This window comes from Micropterus dolomieu, linkage group LG01 (genome assembly GCF_021292245.1).
Source record: "Micropterus dolomieu isolate WLL.071019.BEF.003 ecotype Adirondacks linkage group LG01, ASM2129224v1, whole genome shotgun sequence".
NCBI lineage: Eukaryota > Metazoa > Chordata > Actinopteri > Centrarchiformes > Centrarchidae > Micropterus > Micropterus dolomieu.
Genome location: NC_060150.1, coordinates 30,874,225 through 30,899,421, shown reverse-complemented (window position 1 = coordinate 30,899,421; position 25,197 = coordinate 30,874,225). Strand labels below are relative to the sequence as shown.

The 25,197-nt window shown below is 40.2% G+C and overlaps 2 protein-coding genes across 2 annotated transcripts in view; one reads left to right on the top strand and one right to left on the bottom strand.

Annotated features, from left to right (window-relative positions):
- bmp6 (bone morphogenetic protein 6) overlaps nt 1–25,197 on the bottom strand; it is a 64,341-nt gene that overhangs the window by 6,641 nt on the left and 32,503 nt on the right. The window contains exons 5-6 of the mRNA XM_046064903.1: nt 16,442–16,518; nt 13,692–13,802 (exon numbers count right to left, since the gene is read on the bottom strand). Of these exons, the coding sequence (XP_045920859.1) occupies nt 13,692–13,802; nt 16,442–16,518 (188 nt within the window). The remainder of the gene's footprint in view (nt 1–13,691; nt 13,803–16,441; nt 16,519–25,197) is intronic.
- LOC123980513 lies at nt 2,037–7,792 on the top strand. Its single transcript, XM_046064936.1, has 4 exons — nt 2,037–2,248; nt 5,573–6,312; nt 7,181–7,309; nt 7,384–7,792. The coding sequence occupies exons 2-4, from the start codon at nt 5,811–5,813 to the stop codon at nt 7,659–7,661; spliced, it is 909 nt and encodes a 302-aa protein (XP_045920892.1). The 5' UTR covers nt 2,037–2,248; nt 5,573–5,810; the 3' UTR covers nt 7,662–7,792.

Here is a 25,197-nt window from a genome sequence, read left to right as displayed (position 1 = left end):
TTTTTTGTACCGCTAGAGAATGACATTTTGTATGTCTTTATATCTTGTATGTTTGTGCTGACATTATCAATAAAGTCAATATAAAAAGACACTCCCACAGACCTTCGTTGGAACTGTGGAAATGACACGTGTCATGGGGCCACCCATAACTCCATATACTGAACAGTTCCAGCGCTGAGCACATTTCATTTTCAAGTGTCCGAAGTACATTCGCTGGTAAGTTGATGAAGTTACTGCTTTTTTAAAATTTTAAATACATAAACTGACCTCTTGTGAATTTAGTTTAGTATAGTTGATAGTTTTGTTAAACCTGTTAAAGACACAAGCATTACTAGATACTACACTTCTAATGAGAATTTTGTCACAGAATGCACATGTTTGAGAAGTACATAAAACTTTTCACTGAGTCTATTTTCAGATATTGTATTTTTTTCAAGACCATATTTTTCTTTGAGATGATCAAGAGCACCTAATTTTGGATGGCGACCATTTGTCTTTTAAGAAAAAAATATATATGTATATATAAATATATATAGTTTTAGAAGAGACATCTTGAAAGAATAGCCTTTTCCAAAATATAATATAGTTATGATTATAATAGATAGAGTTGAAAGGCCCTTCAAATGTTATTTCTCTACATTTTTATCAAATTAATGAAGGTAACAGGATGGACATTACATTGATAGGCTTGACCGGAGTAACAGGACTGACAGGACACACTTTATAGTAAACATCCATTCTGTAATAAAACATATAATTGAATTAACACCTCTATGATGGTGTTAACAAATCCTGAACAATATAAGCAACATAAAAGCAGAATTTATGGCTGAGCTGGTGTATTTATTACATTAGATTGTATAGGTGTACCTAATAAACTGGGCACTGCAGACACAAGTCAAGGTTCTCCCTGTAGCTCCTGTGACGTAGAGTAGAACAGTAAAAACTGATTCCATTTCATTTCTTAGAGGTTTTTCCAAAGAGGTGAGGTTTTACAATGAGGGTTACTCTGGTGCTGGTGCTGCTGTCCGGTCTGTGTGGGACATGGGCTCAAGGAGAGGGCAAAGAAAGTGACCAAGGTTTACAGATAAGGAATATCTGGGATGAGTTTAGAGCTCTCAAAGACATGGTGGTGGAGCAGAAGGTGGAACTGAGGAACACCAAAGCTGAACTACAAATCCAGAGAGACAAAGTGGCTGCTTTAGAGAAGGAGAACACAGGTAAGAAATCAGACAACTGTTCATGCTGGGGATGCAACAGTGAATTCTGACAATTACTTTCTCGTGTAATCCTTTGGTCAGTTTGCTTCTTTTATCCAACCAACAGTCCAAAACAACAAAACAAAATTGTTTATTTCTGGTGATCAACTAATCCATTTATTGACAGCTTTCAGTCAAAAAAACACAGTTTCAGCTCTAGATTAGGCTAAAAGCCAAGTAAAGTTAATGTAATCGTTAGTAGTGATATTGTATGTAAAGGGAAAGTTAACTTAGAATTTGTTGCTTTTCCACATTTAAGCATTGCAGCAATTTAAATATTAATCTGTTAATTATTAATTTTTGGAAATTATGAGAATTTTAAAACAACAGATCATGCTCACAGTCTCCCTAATCTATTTTAAAATGGCTGTAGTATAAAGTGTGGTGCAACTTACTATTAACAAAACTCTACAATGCCAGACACCTGATCGGATAAGTCAATGAAGAAAAGCATTTCATGGACCTTTTATAAGTTGAATATACAGTCATATCAGCAGCAATAGACAACAACAACAAACCAGATATTTAGTTTTATGAAGATGTTGTGGAATGCTACTTTAGACAGCCTTATTTAAAGAACTTCATCCTCAGCCTCTATGGTATTTCAGTGATGAGCTCCAGACTGACAGCCACTGAAAACAAGGTGACAGCAATTACAGCAGAGCTGGAAGCGATTAAGTGTGAACAGCAGCTGCAGAAGAAAAAAGTGGAGGAGGCTGAGAGACTGATTTCTGGTACGTAATTACCAAAATCACGGACTTGGTGAATCTGGAAAAATCTTGACAGAGCAGTTGAAAAATGACTGTCTTTCTTGCTTCTAGCACAAGCAGCAGAACTGGCAGCCCTGGTTTCAAGAGTGACCACCAGTGAGAAGGAGGCACAGGAGCAGAGGAAGGAGGTGACAGCTCTCAAGAAAGAGCTGGATATTTTTCAGACTCAACTACAGCTCACCAAGAACAAATTAGATGAGATAGAAAGGACAATTGCAGGTATTTTGACCAGAAATACATACTTACATAGGCTACATACAAAGTTTAATAGGGGTGTGCAAAAAAATCGATACAGCAATATATCGTAATTTTTATATTCAGGATATACTACATTGATTTCCAGCTCTAAAAATCGATGTTAAAAAAATAAATAAATCACATTTTAAACGGAGTAGATTAGATAGATTCCTGTAGATGTCGCAGCACGGCTTTAGTTTCCCCCAACTTGCTGGGTGCCAACCAGAGCACCACTTTCAGTAGTGAAAGCTGGAAGCGGCGTGGCAGACTCAGCTGGCAAAATTACTTCGGCTCCTTCACAAGATAAAGCCGATGTGTGGGTGCACTGCGGTTTTCAAAACAAACCAGGGAGCATGTACTTGGATAAAACAAACACAATATGCAAGCTTTGTCACGCTGCAATAAAATATTCAGGTAACACCAGTGACGTCGTTAGCCATAGCCCCGGATGTTTTTTGAAAAGCGCCGGATCTCAGAAGGGTTTTTAAAAATCAAACAACAAAAGGCCGAAAATGTAACTTTACTCGCTTAACTAACGTTACATGCGCGGGAGCGAGCAAGAGAGATTATTGTTATTATTTATTCTCCTGCAAATTAGCGAGAATAAGATGATCCAGCTGTAGCTCTGTGTCTGTCCTCTCTGCTCCACCTGAAGCTGTGAGCTGCACTTTATCAGAGGCGCTGAAACAAACTTGTGTGTGGATTTGTGGCGAGGTTAATCACCTGATAGGCAGAGGACGCATTATACATATTTCATTTCTAAATCTATGATTTGTCCCCCCCTCTTTCCTAATGTAAAGTTTTATTTCGCATTGCCTTCCTGGCTCAGGCGATTTCGGAGCTGGCTCATATATGAGGCGGTTTACTAAGTGACCAGTCAATCACACACACTCCATCCTCAAAAATGTATAGAAATGTTGAGGGAGAAAAAAAAATGGTTGCTCGAGGCCGGTGCAGCTTCTTCTTTTGTGCTGCTGTTACTTATAGCTGAAGGCAGCAGTGATGATGTCTGCAGCAGGGGAGGGTACATCTAATGTAGGACTACTCTTAATTTCGCTACATTTTCCATTCATACCTTTTATAACTTAAGCAGTCTGTAATCTGCATTTTGCTTCATTAACCGAAATGAGCTGTCATCCAGGCTGTGCGCGCAGTTACGCAGTAAAGCGCTGGTCGGGCACTTGTCACAGTCACAGAGCTGGGCAGATGCAAACATTTAGAAAATCAGGCAAATATCTTTTCAGTTTAAGGCTTTATTGTTCTACTAATACAACTGAAATATAGTGAGCGCACACCGTGGCACTGGTGGCCTGTTGGAAAGTAGTCTGCGTCGCTCTTTAACAAGCCGGCAAGTGAAATACTTTCACTTTCCATTAACGGCGCATTAAAAGCGTCTTTAGTCTCTGCAGAGCAAATGAAGACTACACACTGTAAGATCTATGTCAGACGAGCACTGCATTGATTGAGATATATTAAAAGTGTCCTGTTGTTGAACAGGTCATGGCTTTGGACATTAGCCTATTTCCTATCTTTAATACACATCGGCTACTGTTTGTTTTATAGCGATGCCCGACGGTGAGTCCACAAACAGAGTGTCGCTGGTGAAACTAATCTTTCACTCAGCAGCTACCAGCTGTTATTTTATTTTTCAGATGCACAAAGAGAGAGAGAGAGAGAGAGAGAGAGAGAGAGAGAGAGAATATGGTGGATAAAACAGTGCTGTTTTATGCATGACGCACAGCTTCCTCTATATGCAGATTTACCTGCTTCAACAAGAGCTGCTCTCCTGTTACTGCCACAATCATTTTTTGCGTTGTGAAGATTATTTAGATGCTTCAGGAATAATCACATTGTATTGGCAGCCTGTGCTACTGCAGAACAAGTGGTTAGGTTGGCTACATCTCCCTAATAAAAGGCACAGGCAACAAAAGTGATATTTTAAAGTGATCTTATAAACACCTTCATGGAGATTTAAAAAGGAAAGTAATTGTAGAAATAGCTAAATTACAGATAATCAGCTTCTATTATTATATTCTATTTTAATGGGCTACTGATAGTCTATCTTGACCTTTCCTCATGTGAACACATAGGGGCTGTGATCCTGCACAACAAAACATGCAATAATTAAATCCCCACACTACCATGAATAGTAGTGATGCAAGGGGTTGCAGAATCCGTGGTATGGATCCTTTCCACACGGTGCGGCACGCAGAATGTAAAGTTTATGATTTATCCTGTTTGACCTCTCAAAATATCCTTTATTCTGTAAATGTCAGAGAACCCAGTTAGATTCTGAATGTGCAGAACTTTGAAAATGAGCAGAAAACCTGCTGAAACACAGGAGCTATTAAAGTCCAGGAGTTTATAACTGAATTAAAATGATTTAATTTATTATTGATGGAGATAAAAAGGTACCACATGCACATTTAAAGAGGTTACCTCAATCAGTCACGCCTGCATGTGTGTTCATTCGGCAGTGATGATATTAAAAGTTGATCCACAGGAGAAACATATCTGAAAGCAACCCAGAATGCCTGAGAGCTGCTCTGCATTATATTCTGTTACAGTTTTAGATTTTAAATTGTTTTATGATACCTTTATTAAATCAGAAAAACTCTTTTTCCAAGAGTGTCCTGGCCAAGGCAGGCAGTAGTACAATTGCACATTAAATAAATAATCAGTTACAAGGTCATAAAATATCAAAATGTTCTTAAATACTCACCACAATTCAGCAACACCTGAATTTTGTGTGTCCCTTTACATAAATAATTTCCACAATAAATCGATGCAGAAAAGGCAGAAATTGGTGCAGAAAAAACACTCACAATTTTCTGGTGGAGTACCCCCAGACCCCCCTGTTCATACTGTCACAGTTTTGTTGTTATGTTATTATAATTAGACACATGACATTACAATTTAGCAACATCTATATGAGACAGTTAATAGTGTTTTTCTGAGTTTTTTTGTGCCGTATAAGTAGAGGATGTTTACTGTTGCTTCACTGCTTTACAGACTTAACTATGGGGTGGGGTGGAGGTAAATTATTATGTGAAGATATGAAGTTTTGTGGGCTGGGCTAAGCCCCCAATGTTTCAAGATCCTAAAAACGCCCCTGGGTAACACAACCAACTTATGAACGCACGTCGTCAGATGCAATGCAGAAATGACGTTGAAAGAGAAGCAACCGAAACCTGGCAACCACAAGCAGACTACACTGAATAACAAACTTACATCTAACTCAGCTCGAGCTCTAAAAATAACGGAGTTGTTGGTGCATTTCATTTGTCATAATTTGTGCCCCTACAGTGTCGGTGAAAACTGTGGCTTAAGGTCTATGGTAAACACAATGGAGCCACGCTATGTGATCCCGACTCACAAACACATTACCGAGTTAGCTGTGCCCAGGATGTATGAAGAGGTGAAGCAAGCAGAAAGAGTGGCCCTTACATGCAACGGCTGGACATCAAGGGCGACTGAATCGTATGTTACGATCACGGCACACCACATCAATGAGGACTGGGAACTGATTTCTCATGTTTTGTAGATGAGGGCAATGCATGAGAGCCAGAAACTATTAGCTACCAGATGGAATAGTGCACATGACATGCTGCAGCGCTTGCTAGAACAGCAGCCAGCCATCCATGCTGCCCTCCTCTCAGCTGAGGTGAGGAAGAAAGGGAAGGACATCTGCACCCTCAGTGAGGCAGACATAACAGCTGCTGAAGAAGTTGTCACAGCTATGAAGCCCATGAAGGTAGCTACACTAGTCATGTCAGAAGAGATCACTCAAACACTTTCAGTTGTAGCACCACTCCTTGCCCTGCTGATCCATCTACAAGACAGCCCAACTGATTCCAACTTGACAAAGGTAATCAAATCTGTCATGTGCCAGGCTCTCAACAAGAGGTACTTGAACAAGGAGACGCTTTATGTGGCCACAGCAATGGATCTGAGGTTTAAGGCCCTGCCCTTCCTTTCAAAAGATCAACGCCAGGACTATCTATGCTATTATCCTTGCAGAAGCTACAAGGAGCAAAGCATTACAGGTAAGATAAACAATGCCATATACTAAAACATTATACTGTTGTCAAGATTTATCAACATGGTGGTGCCAGAAGAGGATGAGGACGGCAATCAAGGTCCTGTGCAAAAAGACATTTCTGCTGTACCATCCAAGAGATCCAGGTATTCTCTAGCTGACCTACTTGGTCCAACATATGCTATAGACCTGCAAAGAAATGGAAAACTGCAGAGGACCAGGCAAAGGAGGAGATTTCAAGATACAAAGAGGAAGCTCCCCTGCCGCTTGGTGTTGTCAATCCACTGGACTGGTGGAAAGGGAATCAGAGCAAGTATCCTTTCTTGTCACACATGGCAAAGAAATACTTGTGTATCCCGGGGAGTAGTATGTCTTCAGAGAGAGTGCTCTCTACTGCAGGGGATATTATTACAGCTCAGAGGAGTGCACTTACCCCATGCGCATTACCCCAAGTCAAAATAGGCCTGCCATGGAATCAATGCTTTTAACAAGGGTTCATATAAATGTTTAATGGACACAATGGTCTATTTTGTTATGGCAGCTAAAAAATAAATTGGAAAGGAAATTTTGTATTACATTGTTTTGACTGAATTTTTCTGCTGATTTATGTGATGATGTGATCTGATGTAAGAGTACTCAGGTGGCACACCGTAACTAGTATTTTATTTTGTTTTTGCATTTTTAGTTAACTGTGTGGAATATCGCGATATTTATCGTATCGTGATGTATTGTGATGTAATCGTATCGTGATGCATATCGTATCGTGAGGTCCTTGCCAATACCCACCCCTAAACATTAATATATAGAACTGTTTTTATTGCTTTCCCTTGAAACTAACTATTTGCTTCTATCCTGTATTATTGCTATGCTCACAGAAACTCCGAAGCTGGCTTTCACTGCTGGTTTGACCACTTCAGGAAAGATTGGACCATTCAACACTGAAACTCCACTCATCTATAGTAGAGTCTTCACAAATATCGGCGGGGCTTACAACCCAACTACAGGTAAGAATTACCAAAAGAATTGTAATATTGTCTGAGAGATGGACAACCTCTCTGATTCTCTGATACTGTTGCAGGTATCTTCACAGCACCTGTCAAAGGAGTCTACTACATAAGATTCACAGCCTTCAACAACAAGAACGGAGAATGGATGGCAGTAAATTTATACCATAATAGTGAAAGAATTTTGCATAATTCTGAGTTAGCTAATGGTCATTCTTTCATTGCAAATGCATTAATTCTACAGCTGGAACAAGGAAGTGTCGTCTATTTGCGTCTCCCACAAAACTGTGGCCTATATGATGATCCTAGCTCCTTGAACACCTTCAGTGGTTTCCTGCTGTTCCCTCTGTAACTTTCAGATATAGTTTGCCTAACTTCACCGAGGCCTTGAGGGTTTTTTGCACTTTCCAGTGGTCTATTACGTTACATTTAATTTATACTTTGTGATTACTGTCCTTGGTTAACTCAATTAGATTAAGTCAATTATATACACTCAACAAAGAGGTTCACTCTTGTATGTGAAAATCACTGATTAAATAAACTAATGTGCATGACCACTAACATGCTATACTGTTCTTAACTGGCCCCTGTCGTGAAAGGAAGAAGCGTTATTTTGATCCCAAGGTTTTACTGCTCCATTTTTTAGCAATGAAATAATCATTAGGTGTGAAAGATGTATGGGAACAAAGTGTAAAGCTATAGATTAACAATTTGCATTATGTGCAAATTTTAAATGAAGGGAGTATTTAACTACAATACCGCTGAACAAATTGGTCGAACTGATTTTCCTTGCAAACTCTGCACCAGCCAATACAGGACAATCAACTGGAACTACTCACTGGTGTAAGACAGAATGGAATGAAAAGTGTTTGTTAGGAGCGGGAATCTCTGGGTACCTCACAGTTCTATTCGATTTCGATTCGGAGCGCTGCGCTGCGCTGCGATTATAAAACGATTATTGATGCATCTTGATGCATAATTTTTTTCTATACAGGATCTCTGGATAATTACTAAGCATTAATTTTGCACAAGGACTAGTTGGCATCCCTAATTTACTTCATTAACCTCATCTCCATGGTCCCTCATTTCTTTAACAACCAGTTGTCAGACTCCTCTGAAAACTGAAATATATAGTTAATTATCAGGATATACAGGATGTGTACAGGACAGAGCTGTACACCACTAGTCAAAGCTTGTACCTGATGTTCTACCATGGACAAGTAGGTAAGTTAGTACTAGTGACATAGCCTACAGCTGAGCTAATTAATATTAGGCGACTTCTTTACTAATTTAGCTAAGGTTACATAGCAGCCAAAAACGTGCTGTACAGGGAGATGTTAGCTAGCATTAACCGCCTTCATTTTTCCAGCTGTCTGGGAAACTAAAGACTTTTATTAATGGACACACTGTGACCGACACTGCACGTTTACTACCTCACTCTCTAATTCGCTCGGCCTCACACACAGGATACACAGAGAGCTCGCCAAGCGTTGAGTGTTACCGCGCTCGCACAGTGTGCGACTTAAAATCGTTACTTGAGCATTGATATTAATGATTGTGTGACATTTAAGTAGTGGTTATTCATTCTGCAGCGGTGGTGTGTCGAATAAAGGGGGAACACTGGTCTCTGTGTTGTGTGCACGCCACAGACGGTCTGAGCACTTCCGTGAGTTTCGCCTTTTGATCAACATTGCACCCACGCGCACATAATTACATTATTAATTAACATTTAAATAATCGATTTTTTGACATTTGTTAATCGAGTCAGAATCTTCCACGTCTGCATCTTGATGCATCTAAGAATTGATTTTTCCTCCCACCCCTAGAGTTTGTAGGGTTAATAATGATAAAAGCCATGACATTGACAGTAACATCATCATAAAATCCAAGTTCATTTATTGATTGTATTTTATTGTGAGTCTGTCAGAAATGGCTCACAAAAGAATGTCACAAATAAAGCATTTGCTTTGTTTACCAGTAATGCTGCTGCTTTGTTGACTTCAGCCTGAGGAAGTTTTCCGGAAAGATTTAACCAAATCTTGCCGATGCACCTTTGGGAGTAAATTATGTATTTATATAACTGTATTTAAAAAATGGGCCAACGACCTAACGACCATAAAGCATGGACAGCGGCCCATTGGGTAATTTTCTATACTGACACTGGGCCGGCCCAATCACATCTCTTACTTGCACCAAGAAATGTTAATTAACAAATAAAAATGCTATGAAAAAGGTGTATTTGCACAGTAAGCCTGCAATGCAATTGTAACTTAGGCTTAAAACAATAATGAGCTACTGATTACAGCATTATATTCTATTATATTTTTATATTCTGAATTGTCACCAGGCACCTGAATTTTGTGCTTCCCTGGTGCAGAAAATGTCCCAGTCCCAGTCCAGCTCTGGCTGCAGGGACCAATGAGAAGATGGAACGATATGTTTCCCACCATTTAAAACACAATATATAGCTAGAATATAGAATAGAATATTATCTATGAAAACAGCCCCCTTGCCCATTTTGCTCGAAGTGGTCTTCAAGACTAAATTAATACATTATAATCATTATTTGAAAAAATGTAAAATGAAAATTTTTAACCCCTGTGCCTAAAAGTATATTGTACTCTACTTGCTTCATCAACCTAAATTAATAAAAATATTTTGGGGTTTACATAAAGAAAAAAACTGTACCACAATATAATACATTTTGCATTCAACTGGGTGTTTGTATACTTTGTGTGAGAAATGAGTGTGAGAAATGAGTGTGTGTGTGTGTGTGTGTGTGTGTGTGTGTGTGTGTGTGTGTGTGTGTGTGTGTGTGTGTGTGTGTGTTGGTAGACTTTTTATGATTATGTAAACATCAGGCTGAGAGCTGACAATTTCAGGGGGCTTTATCTTTTTTAAACAGAGCTGCTGCCCGTTAAAATGTCTACTTCTTGCATACATGCAAAAACGTACAGACAAGTGTGTACAGTATTGACACAAGGTGTTCTTTGCACCTGTTACTATGGTAACACCAGATATGACTTCAACACATGACATCCTTCACACAGAAGGGTCCAAAAAGTATAGTTTTTCATTATTAACAACAACACAGTGAAATCCAAAATGTACCAACATAGTGAACGGTTACTGTTGCTGTAAACTGAAAAACACTGGAAGAAGTGTCAAAGAAACATAAAGGGTAACGTTTTGCACTGTTGCGCATTTTGGACCAGTCACAAAGGACTTAAACATCACTTCTTGTCAAGGACGTGCACAGACATTTTGGTGGGCAGGGGCTCAAGTGAAAAAAAGGGCATTTTTTTTAAACAAGACAAATATATTCTACAAAATAATCAGTTCACACAGAGACCACGGTCTTCTTTAGTATTCACTAGATTTATCACATGAACTATGATGAACTATGCCACAATGTGCATGTTTTCTATGCTACTAGTTTCAAGTATATATTTATGACATAGTTTCATTAATAATTTGTTTTATTTCACAGGGCAATAAATTGTTTCAATTCTTTTGGTGCTATTGAAATACATAACACTTCACATAAATCTTCACTCTAAACTGTGGCATTGGGCTGCAGGCATAATTAAAATAAATGTTATTTAAATACTTTTACTTTTTGTTTCACAAGCAAGATGCCAAATAAAGTAAAGTAGAGTAAAGATAACCTTCAGCTTCACACAGCCAAGCAACAGCATACTGAATTGCCTGAATACATTAATATATTGATCAAATACTTCATTATTGTTGCTATTATATTACATTTACCATGCACATGCGCGAGTGCACGCACACACACACACACACACACACACACAATTACTGATGGTGACATGGACTTAGTTTCACATTTGAGGGAGGGCTGTCTGTATTATATAAGGATCTATCAGCATACAACAAACTAATAGAATGGAGAGTTGAGGAGAGTAGATGAGGAGCCTACCATCAAAACTATAAAGTTACTCTTTAAGGTACTTCTTTCATAGTGGTCAATTTAGGGACTTTGGTCTATTTTGTTTGTCTTCTTTTACACTAATGGAAATAAAACTTCAAGAATACACCTTTAGATGGTGTTGGTTTTAAGCCTAATAACCTCGGTCTATTTGCATCTGTAGATTTCTTCTATATTAACCAAAACAAGCTAATCTGCATATTTACAAAGCACATTTCAGAGGAAAATAGCCAACTCTTGATGTAAGTCATTTACTGGGGAAGTTCTGTGGTGATATGCTTTAGTTATTTTCTTTATCCCATTCACCTGCAGTGACTTGTCAAATGTGTGCAAATTGGCGTATTTTAATTAGTTAACGCTTAGTTTGCATATCAATATGGCGATTGTGATTACGTTATTAGACACAAATGTTACTGTGTTCCCCTGTAGTGTCTCCGTCAGTACATTAGGTTGTAAGGCCATGAGATATTGCCTTAGATAAACTTCAGCTAACTTATTACATTAGCTCAGCTCATGAGTCATGCGTTAGCAAGACATAGGCCTAGGCCTATATTGTCTTTTGTTTAATTAGCGTGTAAACTGGAGGCACTGGTAGTTTAGTCTTTTGTTCATCACCACTCACCTCCACACAAGCCAAGTCTGTGTGCAGCGCTGTGGTTGCGAGTTGAGATCGGTTGAGATGCGGAGCGAGAGCGAGAGAGAGGGTCTCATCTTCCGACGTGATAGCCTATTTAGATTTTTTCCCCCAATAAATATATTTGTTTGACAGGGAATCTGTTGCAAACAGGAATAAATATACTGCATAGGCCTATTCATTTATTTAAAAAAAAAAGCATCCCAGAAAAAAGGGCACTTTCTCTTGAAGAAGAAAAAGGGCAGGTGCTGAAGCCCCTTTTTGTGTCTATGTGTGCACGTGCCTGCTTCTTGTATCCCCTTGGTGGCGTTTGACAACACCCGCTAATTTTTTTATTTATTTTATTTATAGAGTTTAAGTTTACAGAGACAGTGCACGTTGATAAACATTTCTGTAGCTTGGCTAATGTTCGACTGTAGTCCCTGGGCAGGTGTTATCACAACTACATAAAATACACTAAAACAGGAACAACAGTACTCATACATATAACAAAATACCTTTCACAAGGTCACGTAAAATACTTTAAAACAAGCACAACAATTAAAAAAAACATAAAACAAAAATGCAGCAGTAGGTGAAGTGTGGACCACGCTGTGAAAATCAAAAAAATTCTGTCAGAAACGGCTTACTTCCTGTTACCAGTGGGTGGGGCTATGACGTTAAGTGAATATTTGCATGTAGACTGAAGTTATAATAACTGTTTTAAGGTGAACCATCGATCTTTGACACCATGTCAGGGACACGCCCATCGACCAAAACTCACAGATAGCACAACTTTTCATCCTCAATGTCTTTAGAATGCACAGTAGATGCACAATTTAGAATAATTCCCTAGAAGGAGTTTGTTAAAGTACGGACCTTGTAAAAGGCCATAAATGGGCTGTAATTGCACATTCAAATCAAAATGGCTGACTTCCTGTGTGATTTCAGGTATTGGTCCAAGAGGCTTTTTTGTGCGTCTTGGGATGATACATGTACCACAAAATTATCGTGCATCTTTGTGATTCAGTGTGCAGGGCCTGCATCTTTGAAGGAACACTTCCTGATGCCAGCAGGTGGCACTATGAGGTTGAGTGAATTTTGACCAGTAGATGTGTTGAGGGCGTGACCCTTATCAAATGTGTGAAATTTGGTAGAGATATGAGCATATAAAGCGAAGTTACAACAACTTCCTGTGTCATGGCGAAACATTAAACTTTGACGCCACGCCAAGGACAAGCTGTTATCCGAAAACTCACAAGATTCACAACATAGCGTCATCAATGTCTTAAGGCTGTTCTGAGACTGTTTTGAAGCAGGTGAGGCAAATATGTTAGGAGTAGTACATAACAGCATAAAACATGACACTTCCTGTTGCCAGCAGGTGGCGCTATGACATTGTGTATTTTTTTTTTTTTTGGCATATGGATGTGTTCAGGGTGGGACTCTCATCCTACATGTAAAGTTTGGTGCAGATATGATCATGTACACTGAAGTTATAACAACTTTCTGTTTCATGGTGAATCGTTGATTTAGGCACCCAAAACTGAAAAAAAAAAAATCCCTTCAGTTTCAATAGGGACCTCACACAGTTCGTGCTCGGGCCCTAGAAATAACCTCTTCAGTTTCAATAATAATTGAACTAATCCTTACAATTTCAATAGGGTCCTCGCATGTTTTGTGCTCAGGCCCTAATAAATGCTTCAGTTTCAATAGGGACCTCACACGGTTCGTGCTCGGGCCCTAATGACTTCTCCAACTTCTACTCTGTGTTAAGAGTATACTGAGCATGGTAATCTCCTGTGGGCTGGTCTTACCAGTGTCTGCACTATGGCGTGGTTGGTGGCGTTCATGTGGGCGTTAAGGGGGAAGGAGCACTCTCCATCACAGTAGTTGGCTGCGTAGCCTTCAGGAGCTATGATCCAGTCCTTAGAGAAACACATGACAGTAAAAATAAAACAGCAGCAGAATATAATCACCAGTCTATCAGAAAGGTAAAAGTGTAGGTTTTGGAACAGTAGAAAGCTTGTATCTGGTTCTAGACCAGCTAATTCAGTGTTAACCTCGTCTGTCTGTGGAATCGCTCAGGGAAGCAATGCTTCTCTCCTTCTTCCTTCCTTCCTCTCTGCTTCTTACTGTGTCACTCTAACAAATTCTCTGCATGTTTTACCTCTTTCTAACTTGTTTTTGTGTTTTGATCTAATCCTGTCTGTGTCAATAATCTCACTCTGTTCTGGGCCTTTCTATTCTCACTTCTCTTTGTGTTCCTCTCTTTCTGTCCAGCTTCCTCTGTGTGTGTGTGTGTGTGTGTGTGTGTGTGTGTGTGTGTGTGTGTGTGTGTGTGTGTGTGTGTGTGTGTGTGTGTGAGAGAGAGAGAGAGAGAGAGAGTCTCCCTCTAGATGTCAGTGCTGTGTTAACAGCTCACAGCTTGTTTGGAAGGATGAACGTAATTTTGCCCTTGTATTTCTTCCTCAGTTTGTCTTCTTGTAAACAGACACACATGCTCATCCACAGTCTGAGACCTCAGTCTGCTCCCACCAAGCTACTTTAACTGTTTTGACCACCCTTGCTTGGCAGTAGTAGTTTCATATCAGCCTGACAGTGCTTACAATGTGAGTGTACAGTAAATGACATACTGAACTGAAGTGGCACTGTCATGTATGTTCAACAGTTCAGTCGACCACATTTCTTTTATAGGCATACCAAGTACAAAAAGAATTCACAGATTTTTTTGTTTTTTGTAGGGTAGGGCTGTAACGCAAGAAACAGAGAGCAGAGGCGGTGGGGGCTGGTATGAGATATGATTGGGCCTGCCCAATGTCCTTACAGAAAATTACCCAATGGGCCGCTGTCCATGCTTTATGGGCCGATAGTTGGCCCGTTTTTGAAAACAGTTATATAAATAAATAATTTACGTTACGTCATTTTTTAATTGCCTCTGTGTGATGGGGTTGTAACCTCGCATAAAAACAATCCACTTGCTGGGTTTTCCTGTTACCTCTGACGGCCAGTATGCCTAATCCTATGTAATGACTCCCGAGCCTCTCACATTCTGAATCTGTAGCGTACACACAGCATCAACACTACAGCTAACAACATGGAGTCCACTAAAAACAAAAAACAAAACAAAAAAACAACCGGCTCCCAGCACAACACAGACTCCAACACAAACGCCACGTAAGGATGAAAACCAACAACAAAGTTTTATGTGTTGCTTTGGGTGAAAACACACTCAACCACTCCGCTTTGTTTTGAAACTGGCAAAACCGACACAGAGTTGGCTTTTACCCTATTGGACAGGTAAACTAACAGTACTGCAAAGCATGTGACATATATTGTGATTTTTGCTTTAGCTGGCTCAAGTCAGATAACATTAGTTCAGAAGCTAATGCCAACGAGTTGCTAAGATTATCTCGTGCAAAATACTATAGTTATATGGCTTGCCACATGACTTCAACAGCTAAGGCGATCCATAGCCTGCAAGAAAGAACGGTGACAAGCAAATGTGGAGCGATTTGTTTATACTAGCCTATAGTGATGCAAGGCAGGGCAGCCAGCTAACATTAGCATGGATCTACAGCTGTTTGTTTTGTTACGTTCAATTTAGATTTACTGTGTTTTAATGATACTCAGGTACACAGCTTCTCCACCTCTCAAATCGCTGTAACTTACATGACATTCATAATATACAATAATACAACATAACTGCAAAGGACAACAACACAGTGGAAGACTCATTCATTACAGTAATGTTACTTACTGCGGTCTGACTGTTACAAAGTGTGACAACAATCTCATTTATCATATTCAGTCTAGCTCACCAACCGTTTTTATTATCATCCAATACATTTAGCTGTGCTCACATTGCTGAGTCTCCGGTGAAAGATACACGAATACTTATTGAAAAGCAGCAGGCGAGCTAACAACGATGTTTCACGTCAGCTAAATGCAGTCAGTGTAACGTTATCATGTAACGAGCATGGATTAGTTCAACCTCAAGATGAGAAAATTATTACTGCAACGTTGCAGAGGGAGTTTCCAGCATGTTGTGTGAAGTTGTCTCCCAGTGTTTTAGTCTCTGTGTGTCCAATTCTGCTCGCTCATGAGTTCGAGCTTGCGTACCAGCACACACCAGGTTGCAATCTGAAAACCACACCGCTATTGGCCTTAAATATTATGAAGTGGCGTTTTAAGTTTATGTGAGCTGGCAGAGGCAGCCACTCAAAACACCTGCTGGTGAAACACTGACTAACACTTATTACTGGTAACAGACAAAGTTGAAACATCTGAGCATTTTGTCCCCCGTGATACTTCTGCAAACTCTATTTGTGCCTGCTCCAGCTGTATGTATGTAGAAAGAAATATGCAAGAGATATGCATCTTTAAAAGTCAATTTTATTTATGTTAGCCTCTAAAATTTGTCTACATACAGTATGTTATCTAGTTGTCAGTAAACAACTGTGAAGATCACTACTACCTTACGTGTTTACCATAGACTGTATATAAAAAGGTGTTCACCACACATTTATTTGGACTTGATTGTGTTGAATAAGAAAATGTTTGCTACCTGCCAGCCCAGCTCTCTGAAGCTGACGTAGAGCTCATGTCTTCTGCATGCTGTCTTCTGATCGCTGCTGTTGTAATCTGCAACAGAAAAACAGAAATCATCATCAGTGAAGTATTCCGCAAGACGCACAAATACTTCATGTAGTTTTTCCCAAATAAGTGGATCACTACATGGCTGATGGGAAGGCCATCCCTGTTTAAATTCTTCTTTTTTTTCCAAATATCCTAATTAAACCTTATAAAAGTGACGTATTCCAGTCAGAATCTGAGAGCAGAAGAATAACACAATACGCCTCATGTAATGTACTGGGTGGAGACACATGTGAGGGCGTAGACCAGAGCAGCGGTCACTGCGCTGTACGTGCTTCACATTCATATGCTGTCTAATGCATCTGAACTCATGCCTAATTGAATTCATCAGCATTCAAATATTGCTTGGCCTGAGCTCAAGTGGTGACACAGTGACAACTGTGTTTATGGACTCTCCTGCCCTGCAGTTTGTACTTAATTATCTATGTTCCACTCTGCAGCAGCGGGGCGGACTGCTGACAGTCCCAGGTATAGGTTTGGTTTTCACAGTCGAGGAGGTCATTGCTGGCATCGATCACCACACTGAAGTCAAGACGCTGACAACGATTTTCCACTGACGTTTCGAGGACTCTCTCTCTCTCTTGTTCACTTTCTCTGTCTTGATTTTTTTTTTTTTTATTGTTGTCATTATTTTCTTTCTTCTCAGAGAAAGCCTCCCAAAGAGAGACAATGAGAAGAGGGAAATGCAAGCTATGATACTGTACCTGTAGTCTCAAAAGAGCTTCATCAGGGCAACCTCTGCTTGGCTTCTTGGTGGCCACAATGCCTTAGGGAATACTTAAGCCTTATGCCCGCAAGTGATTCCAATTGTAGCTGGTTGGGCTGGATATTCTCACATTGCAAAGTTAATTATAAACTGTTAACCAACTGTTTTGGCAGAAGAGCTTCTATTGGTTGACTATTTTTGCTGGGTTTTTTGTGTCACTTGTCATTATGGTTAATACTGGTTTCTGATCCCATGTTTAGCCTGGTCGAGTTAGTGCTCAAGATATTTAGGGTACAATAACTTTACACATGGCATGAAAAAAACAATTTACAGCTTTAAGTCTATATGCAACTGGCTTTCACATATAAAAAATGTCATTTGCTAATGTTGCAGATTTGCTCATTGCATCGTCAGCCTGTTTAGTGTATGGGCTACACATTACTGCAGTTGCAACAATTGCCATATGGTATATAGACCAGCAAATAATAAAAGTATAGATTTATGTCCATGCCTGAAAATCTTTGTGTGTGTGTGGGTGCTGGTATTACTGACTGTGGGGACATAAATCTGTTTAGACAGTCCTTCCTTATGGGGACAAAATGCCAAATGGTCCCCTTAACATAAATCATTACATTTTAGGGTGAAGACATGGTTTAGTGTTAGGTTTAGGCAAGCAGTGGTTATAGTTACTGTATGGTTAGGGTATCCAGGGAATAAGTGTAATGCCCCCGAATGTGATGGCCACGTGTGTGTGTGTGTGTGTGTGTGTGTGTGTGTGTGTGTGTGTGTGTGTGTGTGTGTGTGTGTGTGTGTGTGTGTCAGAGAAAAATAAAGAGAGTGAGTCACACTGCAGATGGACATTTGTCACTCAGTCACAGCCACCACCCAGCCACTCACCCCACTAACTCACTAACAGCAACAGCCTTGGTTAGTCAGCTGGAGTTGGGGGGAAGACACACACACACACACACACACACACACACAGTATATACAAACACATTTCAATTATGTAAGGGTCATTGATGTTGGTTCCTCACATCTCTTCGTCTATTATTCATTACCACTGCCACTTACTGTACATTCACAAATAAACACTCGCTCAGAAACGACCCGATGTTTATCTGGTTAGCAGCCAAATCCACCGAGCCACTCATTTAAAGGCAGAGTTGTAGTTTAAATTCATCAGCGTGAGTTGCATTAAGATTTCATCATCACATCACATTTCATTTTGAACAGACGCACTGACCGAACTGCCCCGACCCGTGTGTTTTAGCTGGATTCTTCTGAAATATAAGAGAAACAGACGGATTTGTCACTTGGATTCATCTCAGCATGAAGTAAATGAGGAGAGAGGGGAAGAGGAAATAGACAGGGAGGACTCAGACAGAGCAAGAAAAAGGGGGGGGGGGGGGCTAAGTAGAGCATGACGCTAATGCTGCCTCTGAGTTGGGCTTCAGTTTCTGCCACCTGTGCTAAAAATGTGCAGGTGCTCTTCAATAATAAGGCACTGTGTGTAAGAGCATCTACCAAACAGCATGTCAGATAATCCAAGAAACCGCTACAGGACAACTCACTATAATGAAAAATGTTTAACATCTATCACTTAAGATTATCACATTATTTAATTTTACGAAGGTTGATGGAAATTACTACCGTCTGTATAGTGCATAAAAAATGTCAAATACTTTTCACATCACATTCAACACAGCTCTCCTCCTAAAATTTGCCTTTCAGAAAAATTTCACCTCAACAGGAACAATAATAGAGAGCTTCTTTTTATTACAGCAGAACATGAATATGTCATCTGATTAGACAGTTTAATTGCGCAAGAGACAGGATATGAAAGGTGAGACTGGTCGCAACAGGCGGTTGCTGAGTGAGGTCAAATGGTCATCCATAACCATCAAATACAGTCAGGTGTTTCCCCAGTTTCCTTTCCAATAGGAAGGGCAAGTCACTGGGTGTCTTTGGGAATACAGTTTATGTGTGTGTGTGTGTGTGTGTGTGTATGTGTGTGTTTCTATGGGTGCACGTGGACAGTGTGCTTTCAGGAACGAATGTTTGGCTCCACATGCATCTGTGTGTGTCTGAATATGTGTGTGCAGATGATACACATGGATGCCTCCCTGCGGACTGACTGACCTGCCATAGTCTCCAACAGCAGAGAGCATTAGGATTTAACAGATTTACTGAATGGAGACCTCCACAAATGAGAAAACAGGCAGGTCCCAGACCAGCTGCGGTAGGATTCTACCTGTTTTTCCTAAAATTATTACAATAATGCATTGTAAGGCACATTTGCAGTGTGTACAGTGTTTATATACAGGAAACACCCAAGGACAGAGGAAAAGTGCCATTGAAAGAACTAAGCTGATTTGCTGAGTGACTTGCCTGACCTAATATGAACTTGAGGTGATGTTTATAGAAAGAGGAACTGACACATTGCAGTATTATAGGATGTATAGAATGTATGAGTTCATATTGGAATATGGACCGCTGGGGTTGGCTTGTTATTTGAACGTCTGTAAACATGAGTCTGTAAACATACTGTACTCAAGGCTTCCAAATACTGGTTCAAACTGCACACACCCATATTATACACACATATGCTCGCAGAGACCCCGTGCTCCTTCATCCAGGTCTAGTTTATGGTGCGTGACATTCAGCTTTGGGTCAAATCACAGCCAAGGGTGGAGGGTGAATGAGACCACAGAGCTGCCTGCACACTAGTCAGACTTCTATACCAGTAATTAGCCAGTAATATAGTTCCTCGTGAAGTGTCTATGATTGCAGGCAAGGTGGCAAAATCTGATTGTCTCATTTAATTTCTTTCTCTAGACTCCAGAAAGCACACAGCTCAGATGCTGAGATGGGAAAAACTGTCTGTACTATATCAAAATGTAATGCTCCTATACTTTTAAATGAACAATGTATTCTTCTATTTGTTTTTAGAATAATTAAATGAAAAACAATAAAATAATATCTTGCTTTGCTGTGAAGCACAAGGTATATTATTTAGCAACATATTTCCCTTTTCACCTCTTTCTCACTCACTTACACACACACACATGCACACACACATCTACACACAACTCATTTGCCTTGCACCTCTTGGCCTTCAAAGCCATCAGCATTTACAGTCTGTGGGGCTCTTTAAGAGGAATAAAGCTGATATTTACTGTGGGCTTTCATTGAGTGTAAAGGCACAGATTTGTGGTGCCCATAAACCACATCTCCCCTTCCTGCCTGTAAAAATTTAATGCCACACAGCTACCGCTAAGCTCCGGCTCCCATGAGGCTTCTATTCATTTCTTTTTCCTTCCCTTCACAGAGGGCAGAGGTGGGAAGGAGAAACCTACTCTATATATACTTATCATATTAATTTGTATATACTACTACATACTACTAAAAGTAGTAAATAAATAAAAGTCTGTGCTTACTTAACTTCAGTGTATTTGTGAGTATTCCAGTAGGTTTTGGTTTTACATTGGGAGAGTAGGTTTGCACAAAAATAATTAAATAAAAATCACAAACAAATAAATAACAACAACACAATTAAGATGGTTTCATGATCTCATTCATTAAAGGAATAGTTTGACATTTTGGAAAATATGCTTCTTCGATACCAATTCCACGCTAAATATGAAGCTACATCTAACGGGCAGTTAGCTTAGCATAAAGATAGGAAACAAGGGAAACAGCTAGCTAACCCTGCTCTATCCAAAGGTAACAAAATCCACTAGCACCTCTAAAGCTCACTAATTAATATTTTCTTTATCTGATATTTAATCTGTACAAAAACCAAAGTGTAAAAACAACATGTTGTGGTTAGCTAAGCTAACCGGCTGCGGGCTGAAGCTTCAAATTTCATGGACAGACGTGAGTCATGTCAGTCTTATCTAACCAAATACTAGGGCCGAACAATTAATCAAATTATTTTGTGCAATATCCAAATCACAGAAGCTAAAAAAAATTTGGTAAAGGTACAATGTGCTATGCCATTATAAATTAATCATTGTGGTACTACAATGACGCCTCCGCCTACAAATCATATCCTCCAGACGTAAGGGAGCATGCTTGTTTGGTACAGACCCCAGCAAAAATCACATCTTCAACATTTTTGAAATGACCATTCCCACTAAAATCGTGACTAAATAAGCAAATTTCCTAAAATCTCAAACAATTCCTTTAGGCGGCAGCACCTAAAGAACCAAATCATGATTTCTGGTTTCACCTGCTTCTTGGACTACTGTCAGGACCAAGTATTTGAACATCAGATTTCCTTTATTGACATGGTAATGTGAACTGAGTCATAGCTCCTTGTTACAGCAGCTTACCTAACAGTGTTTAACATGGAAATGTTTCTCTGTGAGTAGAAAAGCATTAATTTGACCATGTGACAGTAAAACCAATTCACATTGAATTCATTGAGGTGGGGCAGCAGCGGCCGGTTCCCCACCCTGTCTATTCAATAGCAGGGGAAACACTGCTCCTTACTAAATGTAAGCACTGAGACTTTCGATTTACTGACTGTACCGTGGGAGTCAAAGCTGATATTAACTCTTCGTTACACTACCTGCCATTCATTAAACCCCGAAACACTTTCACCAGCACACATGTCAGGAGGAAAAGGCTATAAATTATATTTATCACATGTTGTTCCAAAAATACAAGAATTAAATGGTGCCAATTCAGACGTTTAAGCCAGGGTGTTTGGTGTAGGAAGTGTGTGTGTGTGTGTGTGTGTGTGTGTGTGTGTGTGTGTGCAACATTTCAGCCCCAGCAGGCCACAATCTCTCAAATCGCTTCACTGTAATTCTATAGTTTGCTCCAGGAGTTCTCAAATCAAAAGTGAGAAAAGATTGCAGCTTTTACAGTAGCAATTACATGAACTCCCATAGAAGCGGTGGTGACAGAAAACTTGGGTTCTATAGGCCCAGTGTTTAAAATATAATCTGGGTCCTTAACCCGGAAGTAGGAAGGAGAGAGTCCCGATGGCCATGAAGACATGAAAGAAGAATGTCACAGTTGTCCCTCTCTTTTCCCTCCCACCAGCCACTACTACTGAAGTTTATCTTTCTTCCTGTCTTTCATCACAGAGGTTATTAAACCCTGCGAGGGAGCTCCGCCATGTCTAATTACTCCAACGGTAAACAAAAGGAGATCGGGTGGGGAGGGAGTGAGGAGAATGAGGAGGAGGAGGGAGGAGAGGAGAGACAGATGAAAAAACACTGCTGGCCAAGTGCCGTGTTATTATAATTCTTTAAGCGATACTGTTAGCGTGGTCAGTCTTTTAGCTGTGCAGCTAATGACTGGCTAGGCCTAATTACAGGCCGCCTGTGCTGAGCTGGGACGTGATATTCCTTCCCCGGATGGTTGTTAACTTCCCCCACAGCCAAAGCCCAACCCGACTCCCATTACCTCCCCGGCCTTCTTCGCCCACAAAACCCCAAATTACCTTTAAAGGTGTTGCATTGTTCTTTTGGCAAACTACACGGCAGCATTTTCCACTGTGCACATACCAGGCACACCCAGAGGGGGCGGAAGCATCAAGATGACAAAAATATTCTTGCATCTAACTTATAACTCCAAATTTAAGAAATAATATAAACTCAATAAGAAAACAAGACATTAGTCTGCCTGGTCTGCAAACTGTCTGCTTTTGTGAGTGAAATGTGAAAAACAAAGATAGTTTATTACAGATATAATCACACCATTATCTCAAAACAAATGGCGCAGACATTTATTTGGCTGAATGTGTCCTCCTTTGTCATCTGGAAGACATTTAATATTACATGTTGTTTTAAATCCAGCTCACTAAACTTGTGAAAATGAGAAAATAACAAGGCCCAAGGCCTCACAATGAATACAATAAAGAAAATAAGGTTTCATAGTTAAATGATTGTTTTACATCCTTGGCAGGCATTTTAGTCATTTATGACAAAGCAAAGCCGCCAAATGTATTAAATCTAAATGACATTTGATAAAAATATCTCTTCAGGTTTCAGTTATACTTAAAATGAGGACAAAATGTTACCAAACTGATAAAAAAGATGCAGTAAAATCAGTGCAGTCGTTAACCACACAGGTCAGGAGTGTGCAATTTGGGCAGAAGAGGGAAACTATTTTTAGAAAACACACAGATAAAGTAACTCACGCTGAAAAAGTTTTTTAAAAAGCTTCTATGTGGAAGCTAGTGCACACTAGAGCAATTAAAAACAAACACATTGCTGCCTTCCGGCCTTAGATCTCGTGTTTTTTTTGGAAAAAAAGTATCAGGGTGAATTACCGGTGAAATATTCCTTTTAGCTGGAGCTGTGGTGGCCTGAACTGATGTACTGTAGCTCTGTGCCAAACAGAAACTGGGGGACAACGTCCATATTTTGCTTCTCCCCACGAGCGCTGCAGAAGACGGATGCTCTCCCCATCCATCCTGTCCTCCTCCCTGTCTCTGGAGTGAGTGATGCGGTATTGAAACCATATGCCCTCCTGAATTCCTCACGGATCCTCCCATCCCATCCAATCCCAGCAGTCCTGTGCAGGCCGCGGACACTCAGCTGTCGCGAGGGGGGCCTCCCCACTTCCTGTGTAGGATCTAAATATTTACACTCCCCGTCGTCCCGAGTGGCGAGGCGGAGAGGTCTTGATGTTTTGGGTTATGTAAAGTCCAATTCTCCAGGACGCATATTTAACAGATTGTCCTTGTTAGAGCAGATTTTTTAAGCTGATTCACCTCAGAGGAAGATTTTTTATCCTCCTGATATAGTCTGGGACACAAAAACAGACTACAGCCAACCTGCCTAGTTCCCAATTTGCTTAGAAAAGTAAGCGGCAGTCTATTAGCAATTAACTATTTCCTTAATTAGGATTTTTTTTTCATTTGATAATATATTCTTTCATATATATTAAAAGACAGCAGGGGTGACATCCGTTACAGAAACGCTAACCCACATTGTGAGCACATGGTGTGCACCTTAGCCCACTAGTGTACCCCAGATTCACCACGTCTTCAAGACGTCTTGCCTTAAAGTTTTAAGACATCTCAAGCCAAAGACAGCTGGGTAGATGAGAGTATGGGTCTGGAGCCAAAACTGAACATGTGGACACTCCAACTGTCCTGTACAATAACAAATGATGAGTCTTTGTTCTCAGTTATGTCAGCCTAAGCTTTCATCTAATGCAATTACAGAGAAAAATCCCAGCAGGAATTCAACTTACAACCTCTTGTGTTAACAGCAGCCCACTGTAACCTACTGAGAAAGTGAGGGAGACTGAACAAACAGGATTTACATTTATTCATTTAGCTGACGCTTTTATCCAAAGTGACTTACAATTGATTTATATGTCAGAGGTTGCACGCCTCTGGAGCAACTAGGGGTTAAGTCTTGCTCAGGGACACTTTGTTGTCCTGCAGTGGGGAACTGAACCTGGGTCTCTCACACCAAAGGCATGTGTCTAATCTACTGCACCATCACAACCCCCAAACAGAGCCAACAAATCTCAGCAAGGGTTTTTCAGTAGTAGTAGTGAGGAAAAACCCAACTTGTGCCACAAATACGTCTGGAAACCATGCAGATGGTAGAGCCATTAAACTGGTCAACAGAAGAAGCGGAGCAGAGGTAAATCGCTTCCCAGGTAGCCGTTTGCAGCTGTGTGTCTGTGCACTAAGCGTTGTTCTGGCACCAGAGAACAAAATGTGAGCCCACTCTGGCCCAGATTTAGGCAGGTTTTTGGGGTGCAGACTTTAGCCATTTTGGAGATTCAGTTCCAGTTAGCGGCTCGGGCTAGCTTTGGGCCAGTCTCAACCCCGGGAATCAGCTCAAGTAAGCTCATAATAAGCTCAACTTGCGCTGATTCTCGCACGTCATTTATCACAAGTCTGACATAAGTTCAGTAGCAGGTGTGCCGAGTTTAGGCCGCTGTTGCGTTTTAGGCTGATATTTCTTACATAAATCCATGGT